The sequence below is a fragment of the Cherax quadricarinatus genome, chromosome 23 (genome assembly GCF_038502225.1).
Source record: "Cherax quadricarinatus isolate ZL_2023a chromosome 23, ASM3850222v1, whole genome shotgun sequence".
In the NCBI taxonomy this organism is placed as follows: Eukaryota; Metazoa; Arthropoda; class Malacostraca; order Decapoda; family Parastacidae; genus Cherax; species Cherax quadricarinatus.
This window is the reverse complement of record NC_091314.1, coordinates 33,796,023-33,815,101: the sequence shown is the minus strand read 5'-3', so window position 1 is coordinate 33,815,101 and position 19,079 is coordinate 33,796,023. Positions and strand designations below refer to the sequence as shown.

Here is a 19,079-nt window from a genome sequence, read left to right as displayed (position 1 = left end):
GTATGTACTCACCTATATGTACTCACCAGTATATACTCACCTATATGTACTCACCAGTATTTACTCACCTATATGTACTCACCAGTATATACTCACCTATATGTACTTACCAGTATATACTCACCTATATGTACTCACCAGTATATACTCACCTATATGTACTTACCAGTATATACTCACCTATATGTACTCACCAGTATATACTCACCTATATGTACTTACCAGTATGTACTCACCTATATGTACTCACCAGTATATACTCACCTATATGTACTCACCAGTATATACTCACCTATATGTACTCACCAGTATATACTCACCTATATGTACTTACCAGTATGTACTCACCTATATGTACTTACTCACCTATATGTACTTACCAGTATGTACTCACCTATATGTACTTACCAGTATGTACTCACCTATATGTACTTACCAGTATGTACTCACCTATATGTACTTACCAGTATGTACTCACCTATATGTACTTACCAGTATGTACTCACCTATATGTACTTACACCAGTATATACTCACCTATATGTACTTACCAGTATGTACTCACCTATATGTACTTACCAGTATGTACTCACCTATATGTACTCACCAGTATATACTCACCTATATGTACTTACCAGTATGTACTCACCTATATGTACTCACCAGTATATACTCACCTATATGTACTTACCAGTATGTACTCACCTATATGTACTCACCAGTATGTACTCACCTATATGTACTCACCAGTATATACTCACCTATATGTACTTACCAGTATGTACTCACCTATATGTACTCACCAGTATATACTCACCTATATGTACTCACCAGTATATACTCACCTATATGTACTTACCAGTATATACTCACCTATATGTACTCACCAGTATATACTCACCTATATGTACTTACCAGTATATACTCACCTATATGTACTCACCAGTATATACTCACCTATATGTACTTACCAGTATGTACTCACCTATATGTACTCACCAGTATATACTCACCTATATGTACTCACCAGTATATACTCACCTATATGTACTTACCAGTATATACTCACCTATATGTACTCACCAGTATATACTCACCTATATGTACTTACCAGTATATACTCACCTATATGTACTCACCAGTATATACTCACCTATATGTACTCACCAGTATGTACTCACCTATATGTACTTACCAGTATGTACTCACCTATATGTACTTACCAGTATGTACTCACCTATATGTACTCACCAGTATATACTCACCTATATGTACTTACCAGTATGTACTCACCTATATGTACTTACCAGTATGTACTCACCTATATGTACTTACCAGTATGTACTCACCTATATGTACTTACCAGTATGTACTCACCTATATGTACTCACCAGTATATACTCACCTATATGTACTTACCAGTATGTACTCACCTATATGTACTTACCAGTATGTACTCACCTATATGTACTCACCAGTATATACTCACCTATATGTACTCACCAGTATGTACTCACCTATATGTACTTACCAGTATGTACTCACCTATATGTACTTACCAGTATGTACTCACCTATATGTACTCACCAGTATATACTCACCTATATGTACTTACCAGTATGTACTCACCTATATGTACTCACCAGTATATACTCACCTATATGTACTCACCAGTATGTACTCACCTATATGTACTTACCAGTATGTACTCACCTATATGTACTCACCAGTATATACTCACCTATATGTACTTACCAGTATGTACTCACCTATATGTACTTACCAGTATGTACTCACCTATATGTACTCACCAGTATATACTCACCTATATGTACTTACCAGTATATACTCACCTATATGTACTTACCAGTATGTACTCACCTATATGTACTCACCAGTATATACTCACCTATATGTACTTACCAGTATGTACTCACCTATATGTACTTACCAGTATGTACTCACCTATATGTACTCACCAGTATATACTCACCTATATGTACTTACCAGTATGTACTCACCTATATGTACTCACCAGTATATACTCACCTATATGTACTCACCAGTATATACTCACCTATATGTACTTACCAGTATGTACTCACCTATATGTACTCACGAGTATGTACTCACCTATATGTACTCACCAGTATATACTCACCTATATGTACTTACCAGTATGTACTCACCTATATGTACTTACCAGTATGTACTCACCTATATGTACTCACCAGTATATACTCACCTATATGTACTTACCAGTATGTACTCACCTATATGTACTTACCAGTATGTACTCACCTATATGTACTCACCAGTATATACTCACCTATATGTACTTACCAGTATGTACTCACCTATATGTACTCACCAGTATATACTCACCTATATGTACTTACCAGTATGTACTCACCTATATGTACTCACCAGTATATACTCACCTATATGTACTTACCAGTATGTACTCACCTATATGTACTCACCAGTATATACTCACCTATATGTACTTACCAGTATATACTCACCTACATGTACTCACCAGAATATACTCACCTATATGTACTTACCAGTATATACTCACCTACATGTACTCACCAGTATATACTCACCTATATGTACTCACCAGTATATACTCACCTATATGTACTCACCAATATGTATTCACCTATATGTACTTACCAATATATCCTCACCTATATGTACTCACCAGTATATACTCACCTATATGTACTCACCAGTATGTACTCACCTATATGTACTTACCAGTATGTACTCACCTATATGTACTTACCAGTATGTACTCACCTATATGTACTCACCAGTATATACTCACCTATATGTACTCACCAGTATGTACTCACCTATATGTACTTACCAGTATATACTCACCTATATGTACTCACCAGTATATACTCACCTATATGTACTTACCAGTATGTACTCACCTATATGTACTTACCAGTATATACTCACCTATATGTACTCACCAGTATGTACTCACCTATATGTACTCACCAGTATGTACTCACCTATATGTACTTACCAGTATGTACTCACCTATATGTACTCACCAGTATATACTCACCTATATGTACTCACCAGTATGTACTCACCTATATGTACTTACCAGTATGTACTCACCTATATGTACTCACCAGTATATACTCACCTACATGTACTCACCAGTATATACTCACCTATATGTACTCACCAGTATGTACTAACCAATATGTACTCACCAGTATGTACTCACCAATATGCGGTTGCTACTTGGTTCACTCTTTCCAGGCTTCGAGAGCGTTATCGTACCTCTTCTTAAAACTCTGTATGAATTCTGCCTACCTGGAGTATACCTGGAGGTTATTCCGGGGATCAATGCCCCCTCGGCCCGGTCCACGACCAGGCCTTCAGGTGGATCAGGGCCTGATCAACCAGGCTGTTACTGCTAGCCGGACGCAGTCCAACATACGAACCACAGACCGGCTGATCAGGCATTGACTTTAGGTATCTGTCCAGCTCTCTCTTGAAGGCAGCCAGGGGTTTATTGTTAATTCCCCTTATGCTTGGTGGGAGGCTGTTGAACAGTCTTGGGCCCAGGACATTTATGGTGTTTTCTCTTAGTGTACCAATGGCGCCCCTACTTTTAATAGGGGGTATTTTGCATCGCCTGCCCAGTCTTTTAGTTTCGTAGGGAGTGATTTCTGTGTGCAGATTCGGGACCATTCTTTCCAAGATTTTCCAAGTGTAGATTATGATATATCTCTCCCTCCTGCGTTCCAGTGAGTACAAGTCAAGTGCTTCCAAGCGTTCCCAGTAGTTAAGGTGTTTGACAGATCTTATACGTGCAGTAAAGGTTCTCTGTACACTCTCTAGATCTGCAATTTCACCTACTTTGAACGGAGATGTTAATGTACAGCAGTATTCCAGCCTAGAGAGAACAAGTGATTTGAAAAGGATCATCATGGGCTTGGCATCTCTCGTTTTGAAAGTTCTCATTATCCATCCTATCATTTTCTTTGCACGTGCGATCGTGGCACTGTTGTGATCCTTGAAAGTGAGATCCTCAGACATTACTACTCCCAGGTCCCTTACATTATTTTTCCGCTCTATTGTATGGCCGGAGTCAGTAGTATACTCTGTTCTAGTTATTATCTCCTCCAGTTTTCCATAACGGAGTAGTTGGAATTTGTCCTCATTGAACATCATATTGTTTACCGTTGCCCACTGGAAAACTTTGTTTATATCTTCTTGGAGATTAACAGCGTCCTCAGCAGATGACAGCCTCATGCAGATCCTAGTATCATCCGCAAAGGATGATACGGTGCTGTGATGTATATCTCTGTCTATGTCTGATATGAGGATAAGGAATAAGATGGGGGCTAGTACTGTGCCTTGTGGAACAGAGCTCTTCACTATGGCAGCCTCCGATTTAACTCTGTTGACCATTACTCTTTGTGTTCGATTTGTTAGGAAGTTGAAGATCCATCTCCCCACTTTCCCAGTTATTCCTTTAGCACGTATTTTATGGGCTATTACGCTATGATCGCATTTGTTAAATGCTTTTGCAAAGTCTGTGTATATTACATCTGCATTCTGATTTTCTTCCATTGCATCCAAGGCCATGTCATAGTGATCCAGTAGTTGTGAGAGGCAGGAGCGACCTGCCCTGAACCCATGTTGCCCTGGACCAGTCCATTTTTCAAATCGTTCCGTTTCCTGATTAAGGCTGAAGAAATACTTCCTAACATCCCTATGACTCATCTGAGTTTTCAATTTCCAGCTGTGTGTGTGTGTGTGTGTGTGTGTGTGTGTGTGTGTGTGTGTGTGTGTGTGTGTTTGTGTGTATGTTTGTGTGTGTGTGCTTGTGTGTGTGTGTGTTTGTGTGTGTGTTCGTGTGTGTGTGTGTTTGTGTGTGTGTGTGTGTGTGTTGTGTGTGTGTGTGTGTGTGTGTGTGTGTTTGTGTGTGTATGTGTGTGTGTGTGTGTGTGTGTGTCTATGTGTGTGTGTGTGTGTGTGTGTGTGTGTGTTTGTGTGTGTGTGTATGTATGTGTGTGTTTGTGTGTGTGTGTGTTTGTGTGTTTGTGTTTGTGTGTGTGTGTGTGTTTGTGTGTGTGTATGTGTGTGTGTGTGTGTGTGTGTGTGTGTGTGTGTACTCACCTAATTGTACTCACCTAATTGTGGTTGCAGGGGTCGAGACTCAGCTCCTGGCCCCGCCTCTTCACTGATCGCTACTGGGTCCTCTCTCTCTCTGCTTCCTTAGCTTTGTCATACCTCTTCTTAAAACTATGTATGGTTTCTGCCTCCACTACTTCACTTGCTAGGCTATTCCACTTGCTGACAACTCTATGTCCGATGAAATACTTCCTAAAGTCCCTGTGACTCGTCTGAGTCTTCAGCTTCTAGTTGTGACCCCTTGTCCCTGTGTCCCCTCTCTGGAACATCCTATCTCTGTCCACCTTGCCTATTCCCTGCAGTATCTTGTATGTCGTTATCATGTCTCCCCTGACCCTTCTGTCCTCCAGTGTCGTCAGTCCGATTTCCCTTAACCTTTCCTCGTACGACATTCCCTTGAGCTCTGGGACTAGCCTTGTTGCAAACCTTTGTACTTTCTCTAACTTCTTGACGTGCTTGACCAGGTGTGGGTTCCAGACTGGTGCTGCATACTCCAGTATGGGCCTAACATACACAGTGTACAGTGTCTTGAACGATTCCTTATTAAGGTATCGGAACGCTATTCTCAGGTTTGCCAGGCGCCCGTATGCTGCAGCAGTTATTTGGTTGATGTGTGCCTCCGGTGATGTGCTCGGTGTTATGGTCACCCCAAGGTCTTTCTCCCTGAGTGAGGTCTGTAGTCTTTGTCCACCTAGCCTATACTCTGTCTGCGGTCTTCTTTGCCCCTCCCCAATCTTCATGACTTTGCATTTGGCTGGATTGAATTCGAGAAGCCAGTTACTGGACCAAGTGTCCAGCCTGTCCAGGTCTCTTTGCAGTCCTGCCTCATCCTCGTCCGATTTAATTCTTCTCATCAACTTCACATCATCTGCGAACAGGGACACTTCAGAGTCTATTCCTTTCATCATGTCGTTCATATATATCAAAAATAGCACTGGTCCTAGAACTGACCCCTGTGGGACCCCGCTCGTAACAGGCGCCCACTGTGATACCTCTTCACGTACCATGACTCGATGCTGCCTCCCTGTCAGGTATTCCCTTATCCATTGCAGTGCCCTCCCTTTTACATGCGCCTGATCCTCCAGCTTCTGCACTAATCTCTTGTGGGGAACTGTGTCAAAGGCCTTCCTGCAGTCTAGGAAAACGCAATCTACCCACCCCTCTCTCTCGTGTCTTACTTCTGTTACCTTGTCATAAAACTCCAGGAGGTTTGGGATACAGGATTTGCCTTCCATGAACCCATGCTGGTTTTCATTTATAATCTTGTTCCTTTCCAGGTGTTTGACCACTCTCCTCCTGATAATCTTCTCCATGACTTTGCACACAATACATGTCAGAGACACAGGTCTGTAGTTTAGTGCCTCGTTTCTGTTTCCTTTCTTAAATATGGGGACTACATTAGATGTCTTCCATTTCTCAGGTAGTTGCCCAGTTTCAAGGGATGTGTTGAAGATTGTGGTTAGAGGCACGCACAGCATCTCTGCTCCTTTTCTAAGGACCCATGGGGAGATGTTGTCCTGTCCCATCGCCTTTGAGGTGTCAAGGTCACTTAAGAGCTTCTTCACCTCCTCCTCAGTTGTTCGTATGTCATCCAACACTTGTTGGTATATTGCCTCTTGATGTTCCCTTTTGTGCTGTCTTCCCACAACCCTTCCTGTCTCTACTGTAAAAACTTCCTTAAATCTCCTGTTCAGCTCCTCACATACCTCCTGATCATTTCTTGTGAGTTCTCCACCTTCTGTCCTTAATCTGATCACCTGGTCTTTGACTGTTGTCTTCCTCCTGATGTGGCTATACAACAGTTTCGGGTCAGTCTTGATTCTCGATGCTATGTCATTTTCATACTGTCGCTGGGCCTCCCTCCTTACCTGTGCATACTCATTCCTGGCTCTGCGACTAATCTCCCTATTTTCGTGTGTTCTCTGCCTTCTGTACTTTTTCCATTCTCTATTGCACTTTGTTTTTGCCTCCTTACACCGTCGGGTAAACCAGGGGCTCGTTCTGGTCTTCCCGTTGTTACTGTTGCCCTTGGGAATAAACTTCTCCACTGCCTCCTTGCATTTTGTTGTTACATATTCCATCATTTCATTTACTGGCTTTCCTGCCAGTTCTCTGTCCCACTGGACCTCCCGCAGGAAGTTCTTCAACCCTATGTAGTCCCCTCTTTTATAATCAGGCTTTTCCCATTCAACTCCTGTTATTCTCTCCACTTGCAGCTCTACTATGTATTCAAAGCACAGAACCACGTGGTCGCTAGCTCCTAGGGGACTCTCATACTTGATGTCCTCAATGTCTGAGCTGCCCAGGGTGAACACAAGGTCCAATCTTGCTGGTTCATCCTCCCCTCTCACTCTGGTAGTGTCCTTAACATGTTGGTGCATGAGGTTTTCCAGCACCACGCCCAACATCCTGGCTCTCCATGTTTCGGGACCCCCATGTGGCTCCAGGTTTTCCCAGTCGATCTCCCTGTGGTTGAAATCCCCCATAACCAGCAACTTTGCTCTGCTGGAATGAGCTCTTCTTGCCACCTCAGCAAGTGTGTCCACCATTGCTCTGTTGCTCTCTTCATATTCCTCTCTTGGCCTCCTGCAGTTCTGTGGTGGATTATACATCACTGCAATGACCACTTTGTGTTCCCCAGACTGAAGTGTACCTGCTATGTAGTCTTTCTCCCGTCTCATCTATGCCTTCCATTTTCTCGAATTTCCATCTGTTTTTTTATGAGCAGAGCAACCCCACCTACCCCCCTGCACCTTCTATCTTTCCTCATGATCTGGTATCCTGGTGGGAAGATTGCATCTGTTATTGTTTCTGTGAGTTTTGTTTCTGTAACTGCTATGATGCCTGGGGACTTCTCATTGATTCTTTCTTGCCATTCCTCATGTTTATTCGTTAATCCATCTGCATTTGTATACCAAACCTTCAACTTCTGTTCTAATACTGTAACTGTGGTGCGGGGGGTGGAAACAGAGGGATCGGTGTGTGATGGTTGGTTTGGATTGTTCAGTTGCCTTGGGGGTGTCATGGCTGGAGTCCTTCTGCAGGTGTTTCTGGGGGGTGTGCTTGTCCTTCCATTTGATCCTGGGTTATTCTGCTCTCCTTTTTCATTTCCTCCCATTTCTCCTTTCGTTTTTGAACTCTCTCTTTCATTGTCTTCCTTTCGTCCTGTGTTCTGTCTCGATCGAGGTACACACTCCGGAACTCCTGCTTGCCTCTCAGCCGTGCTTTCTCTTGCAGGATCATGGTTCGGGTTGATTCTGCCTTGAAAATTACTTTGAGAGGCCGATTCCTTTTCTTTGTGAACCACCCAATTCTCCGAAAATTTGCCACCTGGGTCATGTCCCCCTCGCCTATCACCTTCATGATATCTTCAATCGCTTTTTTCTCCTGCTTTCTTTCATCATAAGTTTCCCCTTTAGCTTCGTCTAGCCCATAGACAAACATGGATCTCTCCCTTTCCACCTCCCACTGTGACTCCCATTGCATCCTCTGATGTGTTTTAGTTTCTTCCCATGGAGTGTTCCTTCCTTCAGTCCCTTCCCTAGTTATGGCCCCTATGCTTCTTGGTTTGTCCTTCCTGCTCACCTGTTCCTGGCCCCCACAGGTATCTGGTAAGGTCCTTGCACATGTCCTAGTTCCTTCAATGTCTTCCAACCTCTCATTCTGTCCTAGTGTGCTCCCTGCCTTTGTTTTGGCCCCATGTGGGTTTGACAGGACCTCTGCATACAGTTTAGTTTCCATGCTTCCTTCAGACCTGTTGTCTGTGTTTGATGTAGCCATTGCCGATGCTACTTCTGTAATATCTCTGTGCTGTTTCAGATGTCTCAGCTCCTCTTCTAATCTCTCTATCTTGATTTCTGCTGCTGTGGCCTGTTGCTTCCACCTTCTGCATTCTGCTGCTAACCTCTCTTCCATCTTCCTTTCCAGCTCATCTAGTCTCCTTCCCCAGTCTTCCTCCCTTTTTTTGAGCTCTACCTCCCATTCCTCCCTCCCAGATTCGTCCTTGGAGCCCCTTGTCCTCATCCTGGTTCTAGGTTCCCCCGTTGCTCCACAGAAGGGGGGACGGGTGGTTAGGGGGAGGGGAATAGATGGTTAGGAGGGGAGGGGATGGATGGTTGTGGGGGAGGCAGAGGATGGTTATTGGAGGGGTAGAGATAGTTGGGGAGGGGGTTAGATGGTTTGAGGGAGAGAGTGGATGGATGGTTATGGGGGAGGGGGAGGATGGTTATTGGAGGGAGGGAGGTAGTTGGGGGGGTTAGACGGTTTGGGGAGGGGTTAGGTGGTTTGGGGGAGGGGTAGGTGGCTAAGGTGAGGTGGTTAGGGAAGGGGGAGGGGTGGTTAGGGGAGGGGTGGTTAGGGGAGGGGGGTTACGTGTTTGTGTCAAGTGTTCGTGTCAAGTGGTGGAGGGTGTGTGTGGGTGTGTGTGTGTGTGTGTGTGTGTGTGTGTATGCGTGTGTGTGTGTGTGTGTGTGTGTGGTGTGTGTGTGTGGTATGTGTGTGTGTGGTGTGTGTGTGTGTGTGTGTGTGGTGTGTGTGTGGTGTGTGTGTGTGTGTGTGGTGTGTGTGTGGGGTGTGTATGTGTGGTGTGTGTGTGTGTGTGTGGTGTGTGTGTGTGTGTGTGGTGTGTGTGTGTGTGTTGTGTGTGTGTGTGTGTGTGGTGTGTGTGTGTGGTGTGTGTGTGTGGTGTGTGTGTGGTGTGTGTGTGTGTGTGGTGTGTGTGGTGTGTGTGTGTGGTGTGTGTATATGTGCGTGTGTGTGTGTGTGTGTGTGTGTGTGTGTGTGTGTGTGTGTGTGTGTGTGTGTGTGTGTTTATGTATGTGTGTGTGTATGTGTGTGTTTGTGTGTGAGGGAGGGAGGGTTAGGGGGGGTAGGTGGTGTGGTTGAAAGATCCGTCGTGTGTGTGTGTGTGTGTGTGTGTGTGTGTGTGTGTGTGTGTGTGTGTGTGTGTGTGTGTGTGTGTGTGTGTGTGTGTGTGTGTGGAACAGTCTGGGTGGTCTCGTACAAGGTTGTCCCGGTGCATCCTTGTGGGTTTGTGCGGAAGGATGTCGTCCTGGGTGGTCCTGGGGTGACAGACCAGGCAGTGGGTGGTCCTGCGGTGACAGACCAGGCAGTGGGTGGTCCTGGGGTGACAGACCAGGCAGTGGGTGGTCCTGCGGTGACAGACCAGGCATTGGGTGGTCCTGGGAGTGACAGACCAGGCAGTGGGTGGTCCTGGAATGACAGACCAAGGAGTGGGTTGTCCTAAGATGACAGACCAAGCAGTGGGTGGTCCTGGGAGTGACAGACCAGGCAGTGGGTGGTCCTGGGGTGATAGACCAGGCAATGGGTGGTCGTGGCGGTGATGGACAAGGCAGTGGGTGGTCTTGGCTTGTGTGAGTGCCTGGCGGTGGTCGCAGCGGATAAAGATGTATATGGGTGGTCTGTTGTGACAGGCTCACTGGGGGGTCGTTGCCAGTTGTGCTTCTAGTGTGGTCGTGGTGAGTCACGACCAAACTGTTAGTGGGATGGTGGTGGTGGTGAGGAAGATGGTGAGACCAGTGGTGCAGTCACAAGTGTTGACGCTGTTGATGTAACAGGATCAATATTTTTATTGGTTGGTTTACAGTGACCTGTTCAGGTTTGTCTTTTCATTGATCCATTTTTCTATTGCTCTCATTGTGTTTTGAGGATTAAAAGGCTGGTTTACTGTGCATCGCTTAATGCTGCCAACCTCATCCCTACAACTGATGAGTAAAAATTACTACCAAGAAGACGAGACAGGAAGATGGGTGATTAATTTTGTTTAAAGGACCCTAATGGAAATAGGTCACTTTGTCTGACTTTTTTAGGTTATGCCAGGTTCTCCGCACATATGCTGCTATGTATGATAATCTATGTAACTGTATTTGTGTATACCTGGCTGCATTAAGTTACTAAATATACTGCTAGAGTTAACAACTCAACCAGCGTTATTAATTACTCCCTCACACCTCCTCGTCCTCCTACATCAGGTTATATACAGATTTGTCTCTCATTGTATAATTACTGTGAGTTTAATCCCTATGTTGGCGACTCAAGTATTCTTTACTGTTGTGAGTAGGTCTTTCACAACTATCATAATTCAACAATGCCGCCTCTGCCTTTATTGATAAATCTGACAAGAAAATGCCAGACATCAGATTATGAGAATATCAGACTATTTATGAGTCTAATTAATGTTGATGCTAATAGTGTCTTGTAAAACACGCTGCTTAAGTCAACATAGTGCGGCCGTAGCCTAGTGTAGCTGCCTAGCACCTGCCTAGCACCTGCCTAGCACCTACCTAGCACCTACCTAGCACCTACCTAGCACCTGCCTAGCACTTGCCTAGCACCTGCCTAGTACCTACCTAGCACCTGCCTAGCACTTGCCTAGCACCTGCCTAGCACCTGCCTAGCACCTGCCTAGCACCTACCTAGCACCTGCCTAGCACCTGCCTAGCACCTGCCTGCTATATTGTTAACCCGAGATAGCTCAAACTTATCTGCCTCTCACCACTTGTAGGTATTTCGTTCGTTTTGTAAGGTGGTTTGGCAGTGGTGTGCACTTCCCCAGGGGTGCGAGCACCACTGTCAACATGATTAAGTCATCTTGTTGCACTTACCTACGTATGTATATGTGTGGGGGGTTGATGTGCAGCTTACGTGGGCCCTATCGTACCTAGTTTTGAAAGTGTGTATGGGAGATGTTTGCTTACACAGACCATATTCGAACGTTTAGTTTTCAACGAATTAAGGTGTGCTTGTGTAAAATGTGACGCTGGGGAGGGGCTCTTGATCTAGGGAATTGGATCTGTGCTCCGGTTCCCTGAATTGAGCCTGAATACCTTGAAGTTGGTTACTGGAGGTTATATATATTTATGCTAGATTATTGAACTGGAACACAACGTAACGTTCAAGAAAGTAACTCCAATATTGTATAATTAAAATATTTACTTTGATCATCGTTTCTGTGTGATCATCTGTGCCGTCCAGTGCTGGTGAACGTGACATCTTGTTGACGAGCGACACTGTCACTGTTGACGGCACTTGACTAGCCAGGTAACACTAGACATGCTCGGGAGAGAACCCAAGTACAGATGTTAAACAAGCAGGAAAGAAAGGAAATAATGTAGATTCCATCTCGCATTGAAATCTTTCTATATGATACAGTTGATAAATTAACAAAAGAAAGTAGTACTTTGTAAGAAGTCGAGTGTAAGAATTTCTTGTTACACTCGACTTAAGGGAGAACCTTATGATAAATTTGAATATAAAAGGAATGGAGTTAGAAGTCTGAGTAGAGCTGTAAATATGAGATACATAAGAACATTTACGAAGCATATTGTAAATTAAACAGCCTGGTGTTGTAGTGTAATATAAACTGACTGGTGTAACAGTAGCCACTCTTAGTGTTGCTTATAAGTGCTTCATGTAGTTTAACACATGATGAACAAACCAGTTGCAAAATATGTTGGCAGCCCTGTGTGCTTAATTGTCCACTTAGTGAGGAATAATAACGGTATAATAACCTTTGTGATATATCAACATATTTTATTAATGAAAATAAGATATCAGACATATTAACCATTTTTTTTAAATTTGCTCGAAACAGATAAGTCGACTGTATATATATAAATTCAGACGTACACTCTTGTTGACCTTTTTGGGGCCTAGTTCCCAGGCTTTTTGTGTATCCATATACTCTTGTAGTATCCTGCACAGGCTGGACATGTGGTGCACAAGAAGCCAGCAGCAACATCTAAATCTGTAAAAATCGCACAATAACTTACCGTATGTTCAGGTACATTAATAAAAATAAATTATATGAAATTTGCTTTTAACAGATAAATTAACAATTTGTAAAAAAAATATATATACGTTGAGACATTTTATTTACATACTTTTTTGAGCTAGTTCCCACTGGAGGGCCACCAGGCGCAGAATAAACTAGCCGCATGGGAGGCAGAATCTAATTAAGATGTGCTTCTTGCAGGGTGAAGATGAAGGCGGTGAGGTATATGACACCTACCCCCGGGGCCAGGAACCAAACCTGTACGAGCTGCCTTTAGAAGATGATTTGTTGGGTCGCCTCCGTGACATGGACCGCATGCCATACTAACTACTGTCCTCCTTACCACCTCAACAACCATATCTTGTTTCTCCATCGTCTTGGCTTATAATCTCTTTACATTCACGTCTTTGTAGATGATCTTCCCGCTGCTACTGCCGTCTCTCCTGCCAAGATTAATGTTTGGTACATTAACTTATATTGTTTACGTTTCCCAAGTTTCTCACTGGCTTTTCAGAATAAAGTGTTTTTGTTTTCTCTTTGAAGATCGAGTAAATATCAAGTGTTTTCAATTAAGACTGCCATTATGCAAAGCTATGTTAAACTGTTTTAATTACCATGGTCTTCAAGAAAGACTGGGAGCAACAAACTAAGCGTGATAAGATCAGGCACGCCATGGTCTGTCAGGCAAGACGAGAGAGAACTAAACATATCAGGAGAGCAAACTGTGCTTGCGACGGAGCCAAAATGTTGGTCACTTGTCAACACTGAGAGTAGTCAGTCCCAGTGACAACATCATGTTGGTCACTTGTCAACACTGAGAGTAGTCAGTCCCAGTGATAACATCATGTTGGTCACTTGTCAACACTGAGAGTAGTCAGTCCCAGTGACAACATCAGGCACTGGTATATTGATCGCTTGATCAGACAGGCTATTGTTGTTTGCTCACAAACTGATGTTTCCCCACAGTATTTCTTATATATAGTATACTAACAGAAGGTTGAAAACGTGAACTTGTGATGTTTACCAAGAGTTTAAGTTGGGCAGCCAATTATAAACTTTTAGGTAATAAAAGCAATTAGTACTTGAATGTTACAGTAAAAATAACCACAAGATAATATTTATTTTAACAACAACGCCAACTAAACTATCTCTTGCGGGCTCAAGGCTCAAAAAAAAACAAAAATAAATAAATAAAGTCCGGTAAAATTAGTACATATTTTTAAATAAACCCAAACAATAGACAATTTATAGTGAGATAAAAATAATTTGTTTGTCAGGAGAATTGTTAAAAATTTCACTGACTCCCCCAATGAAAAGCAGGGGTGTCACTAGCACGTTAAGAGACCATACAATAAGTGTCAGGGGCCCGAGACTGTTCAACTGCCTCCCAGCACACATAAGGGGGATTACCAACAGACCCCTGGCAGTCTTCAAGCTGGCACTGGACAAGCACCTAAAGTCAGTTCCGGATCAGCCGGGCTGTAGCTCGTATGTTGGTTTGCGTGCAGCCAGCAGCAACAGCCTGGTTGATCAGGCTGTGATCCACCAGGAGGCCTGGTCTCAGACCGGGCCGCGGGGGCGTTGACCCCCGGAACTCTCTCCAGGTAAACTCCAGGTAAACTTATTGGAGGTTTTAGTTATCTGACGGAGGTCGTCAGAAAATAAGGATCACATTATATGTATATATGGATGAACAATAAACTAAAATATATCTAGGTGAAAAAAAGGCATTTACAGGCGGATCAAACGACAAGGAGGTCATATTACAGACCAATTAATTTTAACAGAGAAGTCATATAAAGGAATAAAGAAAGTCAAAAGAGAAAATGAAACTAAAGTTGCGAGGGAATCAAAGACCAACTCAAAAGGTTTCTTCCAATTATATAGGAATGAGATTAAGGAAACGATAAGCCTACTTAAATGTAACTCAGGTCAGCTTACTGTTACTAAGAAAGTTGTACCATTTTAAACATTTTTTTACACAAGGGGGACACAAATAAATCTTGGATATCAATAATTATGAATAAATGAATAATGAATACGATATTGTGTATATAATTCCAATAAAACCTTTGATAGTCTTACAAAGGGGAATGATGAAAGTAGCAGCACACTGTAGAGGAGAAATTAACTCCTTGTATGAAGTCGTGGCTGACTTATTGGTAACAGAGAGTTTCCATAAATCAGAATGAGGACCCCTTTATAGGTGGTATGCTACAGGGGTCACTATGGAGACCCATACTGTTCACAATTTTCATAGACGGTATAGATGAGGGCGTAAAGAGCGACATAAGTAAGTTTGCCGATAACTCTAAAATAAGCCATTAAATAATTTCTGATGTAGACAATAAAAAGCTATAGGTTGACATGTATAGGCTGACGTTGTGGTCAGAGACGTGGCAGATGCAGTTGAACGCCGACAAATGTCAAGTTTCCATCCTAAGAAAAGAAAATAACTATGCTACTTATAAGCTAAATAATGTAGAGCTTAATCAAATTGTATACGAATATGACTTAGAAGTTCTAGTTAAAAAATTCAAGCCAAGACAACCGTGCAAAAATGTTTGCAATAAAACTGATAGGATTCTTGGCTTCATATCAGGAAGTATGAATAATAAAAGTTCCAAGGTTATACTTCACTTTCAAGTATCTTTGGCAAGTTCTCATTCAGATTACGCTGCTCAGCTTTGGTCTCCATATTACAGAATAGACATAAATGCTCTGGAAAATATACAGAGAAAGACGACACTGTTGATCAAGTGTATCAGAAACCTGACCTATGAAGATAGGCTAAAGGCACTAAATTTGCATTTTATTGAAAGACACAGAATTAAAGGTAATTTGATTAAAGTGTATGATGGAAAATAGAATCTATAAAGGAATATAAATAACGTGTTGTATGTATTTAAAACTTAAGACAGGACTCGTAACAATGGGTTAAAGTTGGACAAATTTAGATTTAGAAAGAATATAGGGAAGTACTTGTTGGGCCTTAGAACTGTTGATGAGTGGAACAAACTTGCAGGTCGCGTCATCAGGGAGAAAATTGGTTGAACGGGTATATCAGTGGATGTGGGTGGATGTGAGTTGCGTCTGCCCAGGATCGACCAATAGGCCTATTGTGGTATTTTCATTCTTATGTTCTTATAAAAAAATGGATCACCACAGAGTAGTGTCCAAGGATAACGTATGACCTCAAGGATGATTTGTAGACAAAAGTTTGACTCAGATAAATTAACATGCAGCTTTCTGTTGGTATCTTTATAAGACCCATAATCTGAATACTGTTTATTATAAACTTTTAACATTTGTGTATATTTTTCAAGGTGTATTATTATTATTATTACTAAAATGTTGAAACCGTCATTTTTATTGGCCTCTAGTTTGTCTTACTGAAGCCAATACAAGTGTGGTTGAAAGTTAGTAAAGCAGCAGTGTTAACCACAGAGACAGAGGACCCAAGTTAGTAAAGCAGCAGTGTTAACCACAGAGACACAGGACCCAAGTTAGTAAAGCAGCAGTGTTAACCACAGAGACAGAGGACCCAAGTTAGTAAAGCAGCAGTGTTAACCACAGAGACACAGGACCCAAGTTAGTAAAGCAGCAGTGTTAACCACAGAGACACAGGACCCAAGTTAGTAAAGCAGCAGTGTTAACCACAGAGACAGAGGACCCAAGTTAGTAAAGCAGCAGTGTTAACCACAGAGACAGAGGACCCAAGTTAGTAAAGCAGCAGTGTTAACCACAGAGACACAGGACCCAAGTTAGTAAAGCAGCAGTGTTAACCACAGAGACACAGGACCCAAGTTAGTAAAGCAGCAGTGTTAACCACAGAGACACAGGACCCAAGTTAGTAAAGCAGCAGTGTTAACCACAGAGACACAGGACCCAAGTTAGTAAAGCAGCAGTGTTAACCACAGAGACACAGGACCCAAGTTAGTAAAGCAGCAGTGTTAACCACAGAGACACAGGACCCAAGTTAGTAAAGCAGCAGTGTTAACCACAGAGACACAGGAAAGCCAGTGTTAAGTTAGTAAAGCAGCAGTGTTAACCACAGAGACACAGGACCCAAGTTAGTAAAGCAGCAGTGTTAACCACAGAGACACAGGACCCAAGTTAGTAAAGCAGCAGTGTTAACCACAGAGACACAGGACCCAAGTTAGTAAAGCAGCAGTGTTAACCACAGAGACACAGGACCCAAGTTAGTAAAGCCCCAAGTTAGTAAAGCAGCAGTGTTAACCACAGAGACAGAGGACCCAAGTTAGTAAAGCAGCAGTGTTAACCACAGAGACACAGGACCCAAGTTAGTAAAGCAGCAGTGTTAACCACAGAGACAGAGGACCCAAGTTAGTAAAGCAGCAGTGTTAACCACAGAGACACAGGACCCAAGTTAGTAAAGCAGCAGTGTTAACCACAGAGACACAGGACCCAAGTTAGTAAAGCAGCAGTGTTAACCACAGAGACACAGGACCCAAGTTAGTAAAGCAGCAGTGTTAACCACAGAGACAGAGGACCCAAGTTAGTAAAGCAGCAGTGTTAACCACAGAGACACAGGACCCAAGTTAGTAAAGCAGCAGTGTTAACCACAGAGACAGAGGACCCAAGTTAGTAAAGCAGCAGTGTTAACCACAGAGACACAGGACCCAAGTTAGTAAAGCAGCAGTGTTAACCACAGAGACACAGGACCCAAGTTAGTAAAGCAGCAGTGTTAACCACAGAGACACAGGACCCAAGTTAGTAAAGCAGCAGTGTTAACCACAGAGACACAGGACCCAAGTTAGTAAAGCAGCAGTGTTAACCACAGAGACAGAGGACCCAAGTTAGTAAAGCAGCAGTGTTAACCACAGAGACACAGGACCCAAGTTAAAAGCAGCAGTGTTAACCACAGAGACACAGGACCCAAGTTAGTAAAGCAGCAGTGTTAGTAAAGCAGCAGTGTTAACCACAGAGACACAGGACCCAAGTTAGTAAAGCAGCAGTGTTAGTAAAGCAGCAGTGTTAACCACAGAGACACAGGACCCAAGTTAGTAAAGCAGCAGTGTTAACCACAGAGACACAGGACCCAAGTTAGTAAAGCAGCAGTGTTAACCACAGAGACACAGGACCCAAGTTAGTAAAGCAGCAGTGTTAACCACAGAGACACAGGACCTAAGTTAGTAAAGCAGCAGTGTTAACCACAGAGACACAGGACCCAAGTTAGTAAAGCAGCAGTGTTAACCACAGAGACACAGGACCTAAGTTAGTAAAGCAGCAGTGTTAACCACAGAGACACAGGACCTAAGTTAGTACCCAAGTTAGTAAAGCAGCAGTGTTAACCACAGAGACAGAGGACCCAAGTTAGTAAAGCAGCAGTGTTAACCACAGAGACAGAGGACCCAAGTTAGTAAAGCAGCAGTGTTAACCACAGAGACACAGGACCCAAGTTAGTAAAGCAGCAGTGTTAACCACAGAGACACAGGTAAAGCAGCCCAAGTTAGTAAAGCAGCAGTGTTAACCACAGAGACACAGGACCCAAGTTAGTAAAGCAGCAGTGTTAACCACAGAGACAGAGGACCCAAGTTAGTAAAGCAGCAGTGTTAACCACAGAGACACAGGACCTAAGTTAGTTAAAGCAGCAGTGTTAACCACAGAGACACAGGACCCAAGTAGTAAAGCAGCAGTGTTAACCACAGAGACACAGGACCCAAGTTAGTAAAGCAGCAGTGTTAACCACAGAGACAGAGGACCCAAGTTAGTAAAGCAGCAGTGTTAACCACAGAGACACAGGACCTAAGTTAGTAAAGCAGCAGTGTTAACCACAGAGACACAGGACCCAAGTTAGTAAAGCAGCAGTGTTAACCACAGAGACACAGGACCCAAGTTAGTAAAGCAGCAGTGTTAACCACAGAGACAGAGGACCCAAGTTAGTAAAGCAGCAGTGTTAACCACAGAGACACAGGACCCAAGACAGAACTTTATCATCAGACTTTATTATAATTATCACATCATGAATTTCCAGGTTGTATATGGTTCATCATCCTCCTGTAAATGCTCTTATAAATTAATTCATGATACAAGGGAACTGTCAGAAATATATGTTTTGAATAGCCATTACATATATTTTTAAAACGATTGAG

At 43.0% G+C, this 19,079-nt stretch overlaps 1 protein-coding gene across 1 annotated transcript in view; it reads left to right on the top strand.

Moving 5' to 3' along the window:
* LOC138853133 (carboxypeptidase E-like) overlaps positions 1-14,207 on the top strand; it is a 164,446-nt gene extending 150,239 nt beyond the window's left edge. Inside the window, exon 11 of the mRNA XM_070088070.1 lies at positions 13,165-14,207. Within this exon, the coding sequence (XP_069944171.1) occupies positions 13,165-13,290 (126 nt within the window). The 3' untranslated portion in view covers positions 13,291-14,207. The remainder of the gene's footprint in view (positions 1-13,164) is intronic.
* The last annotated feature ends 4,872 nt before the right edge of the window (positions 14,208-19,079 follow it).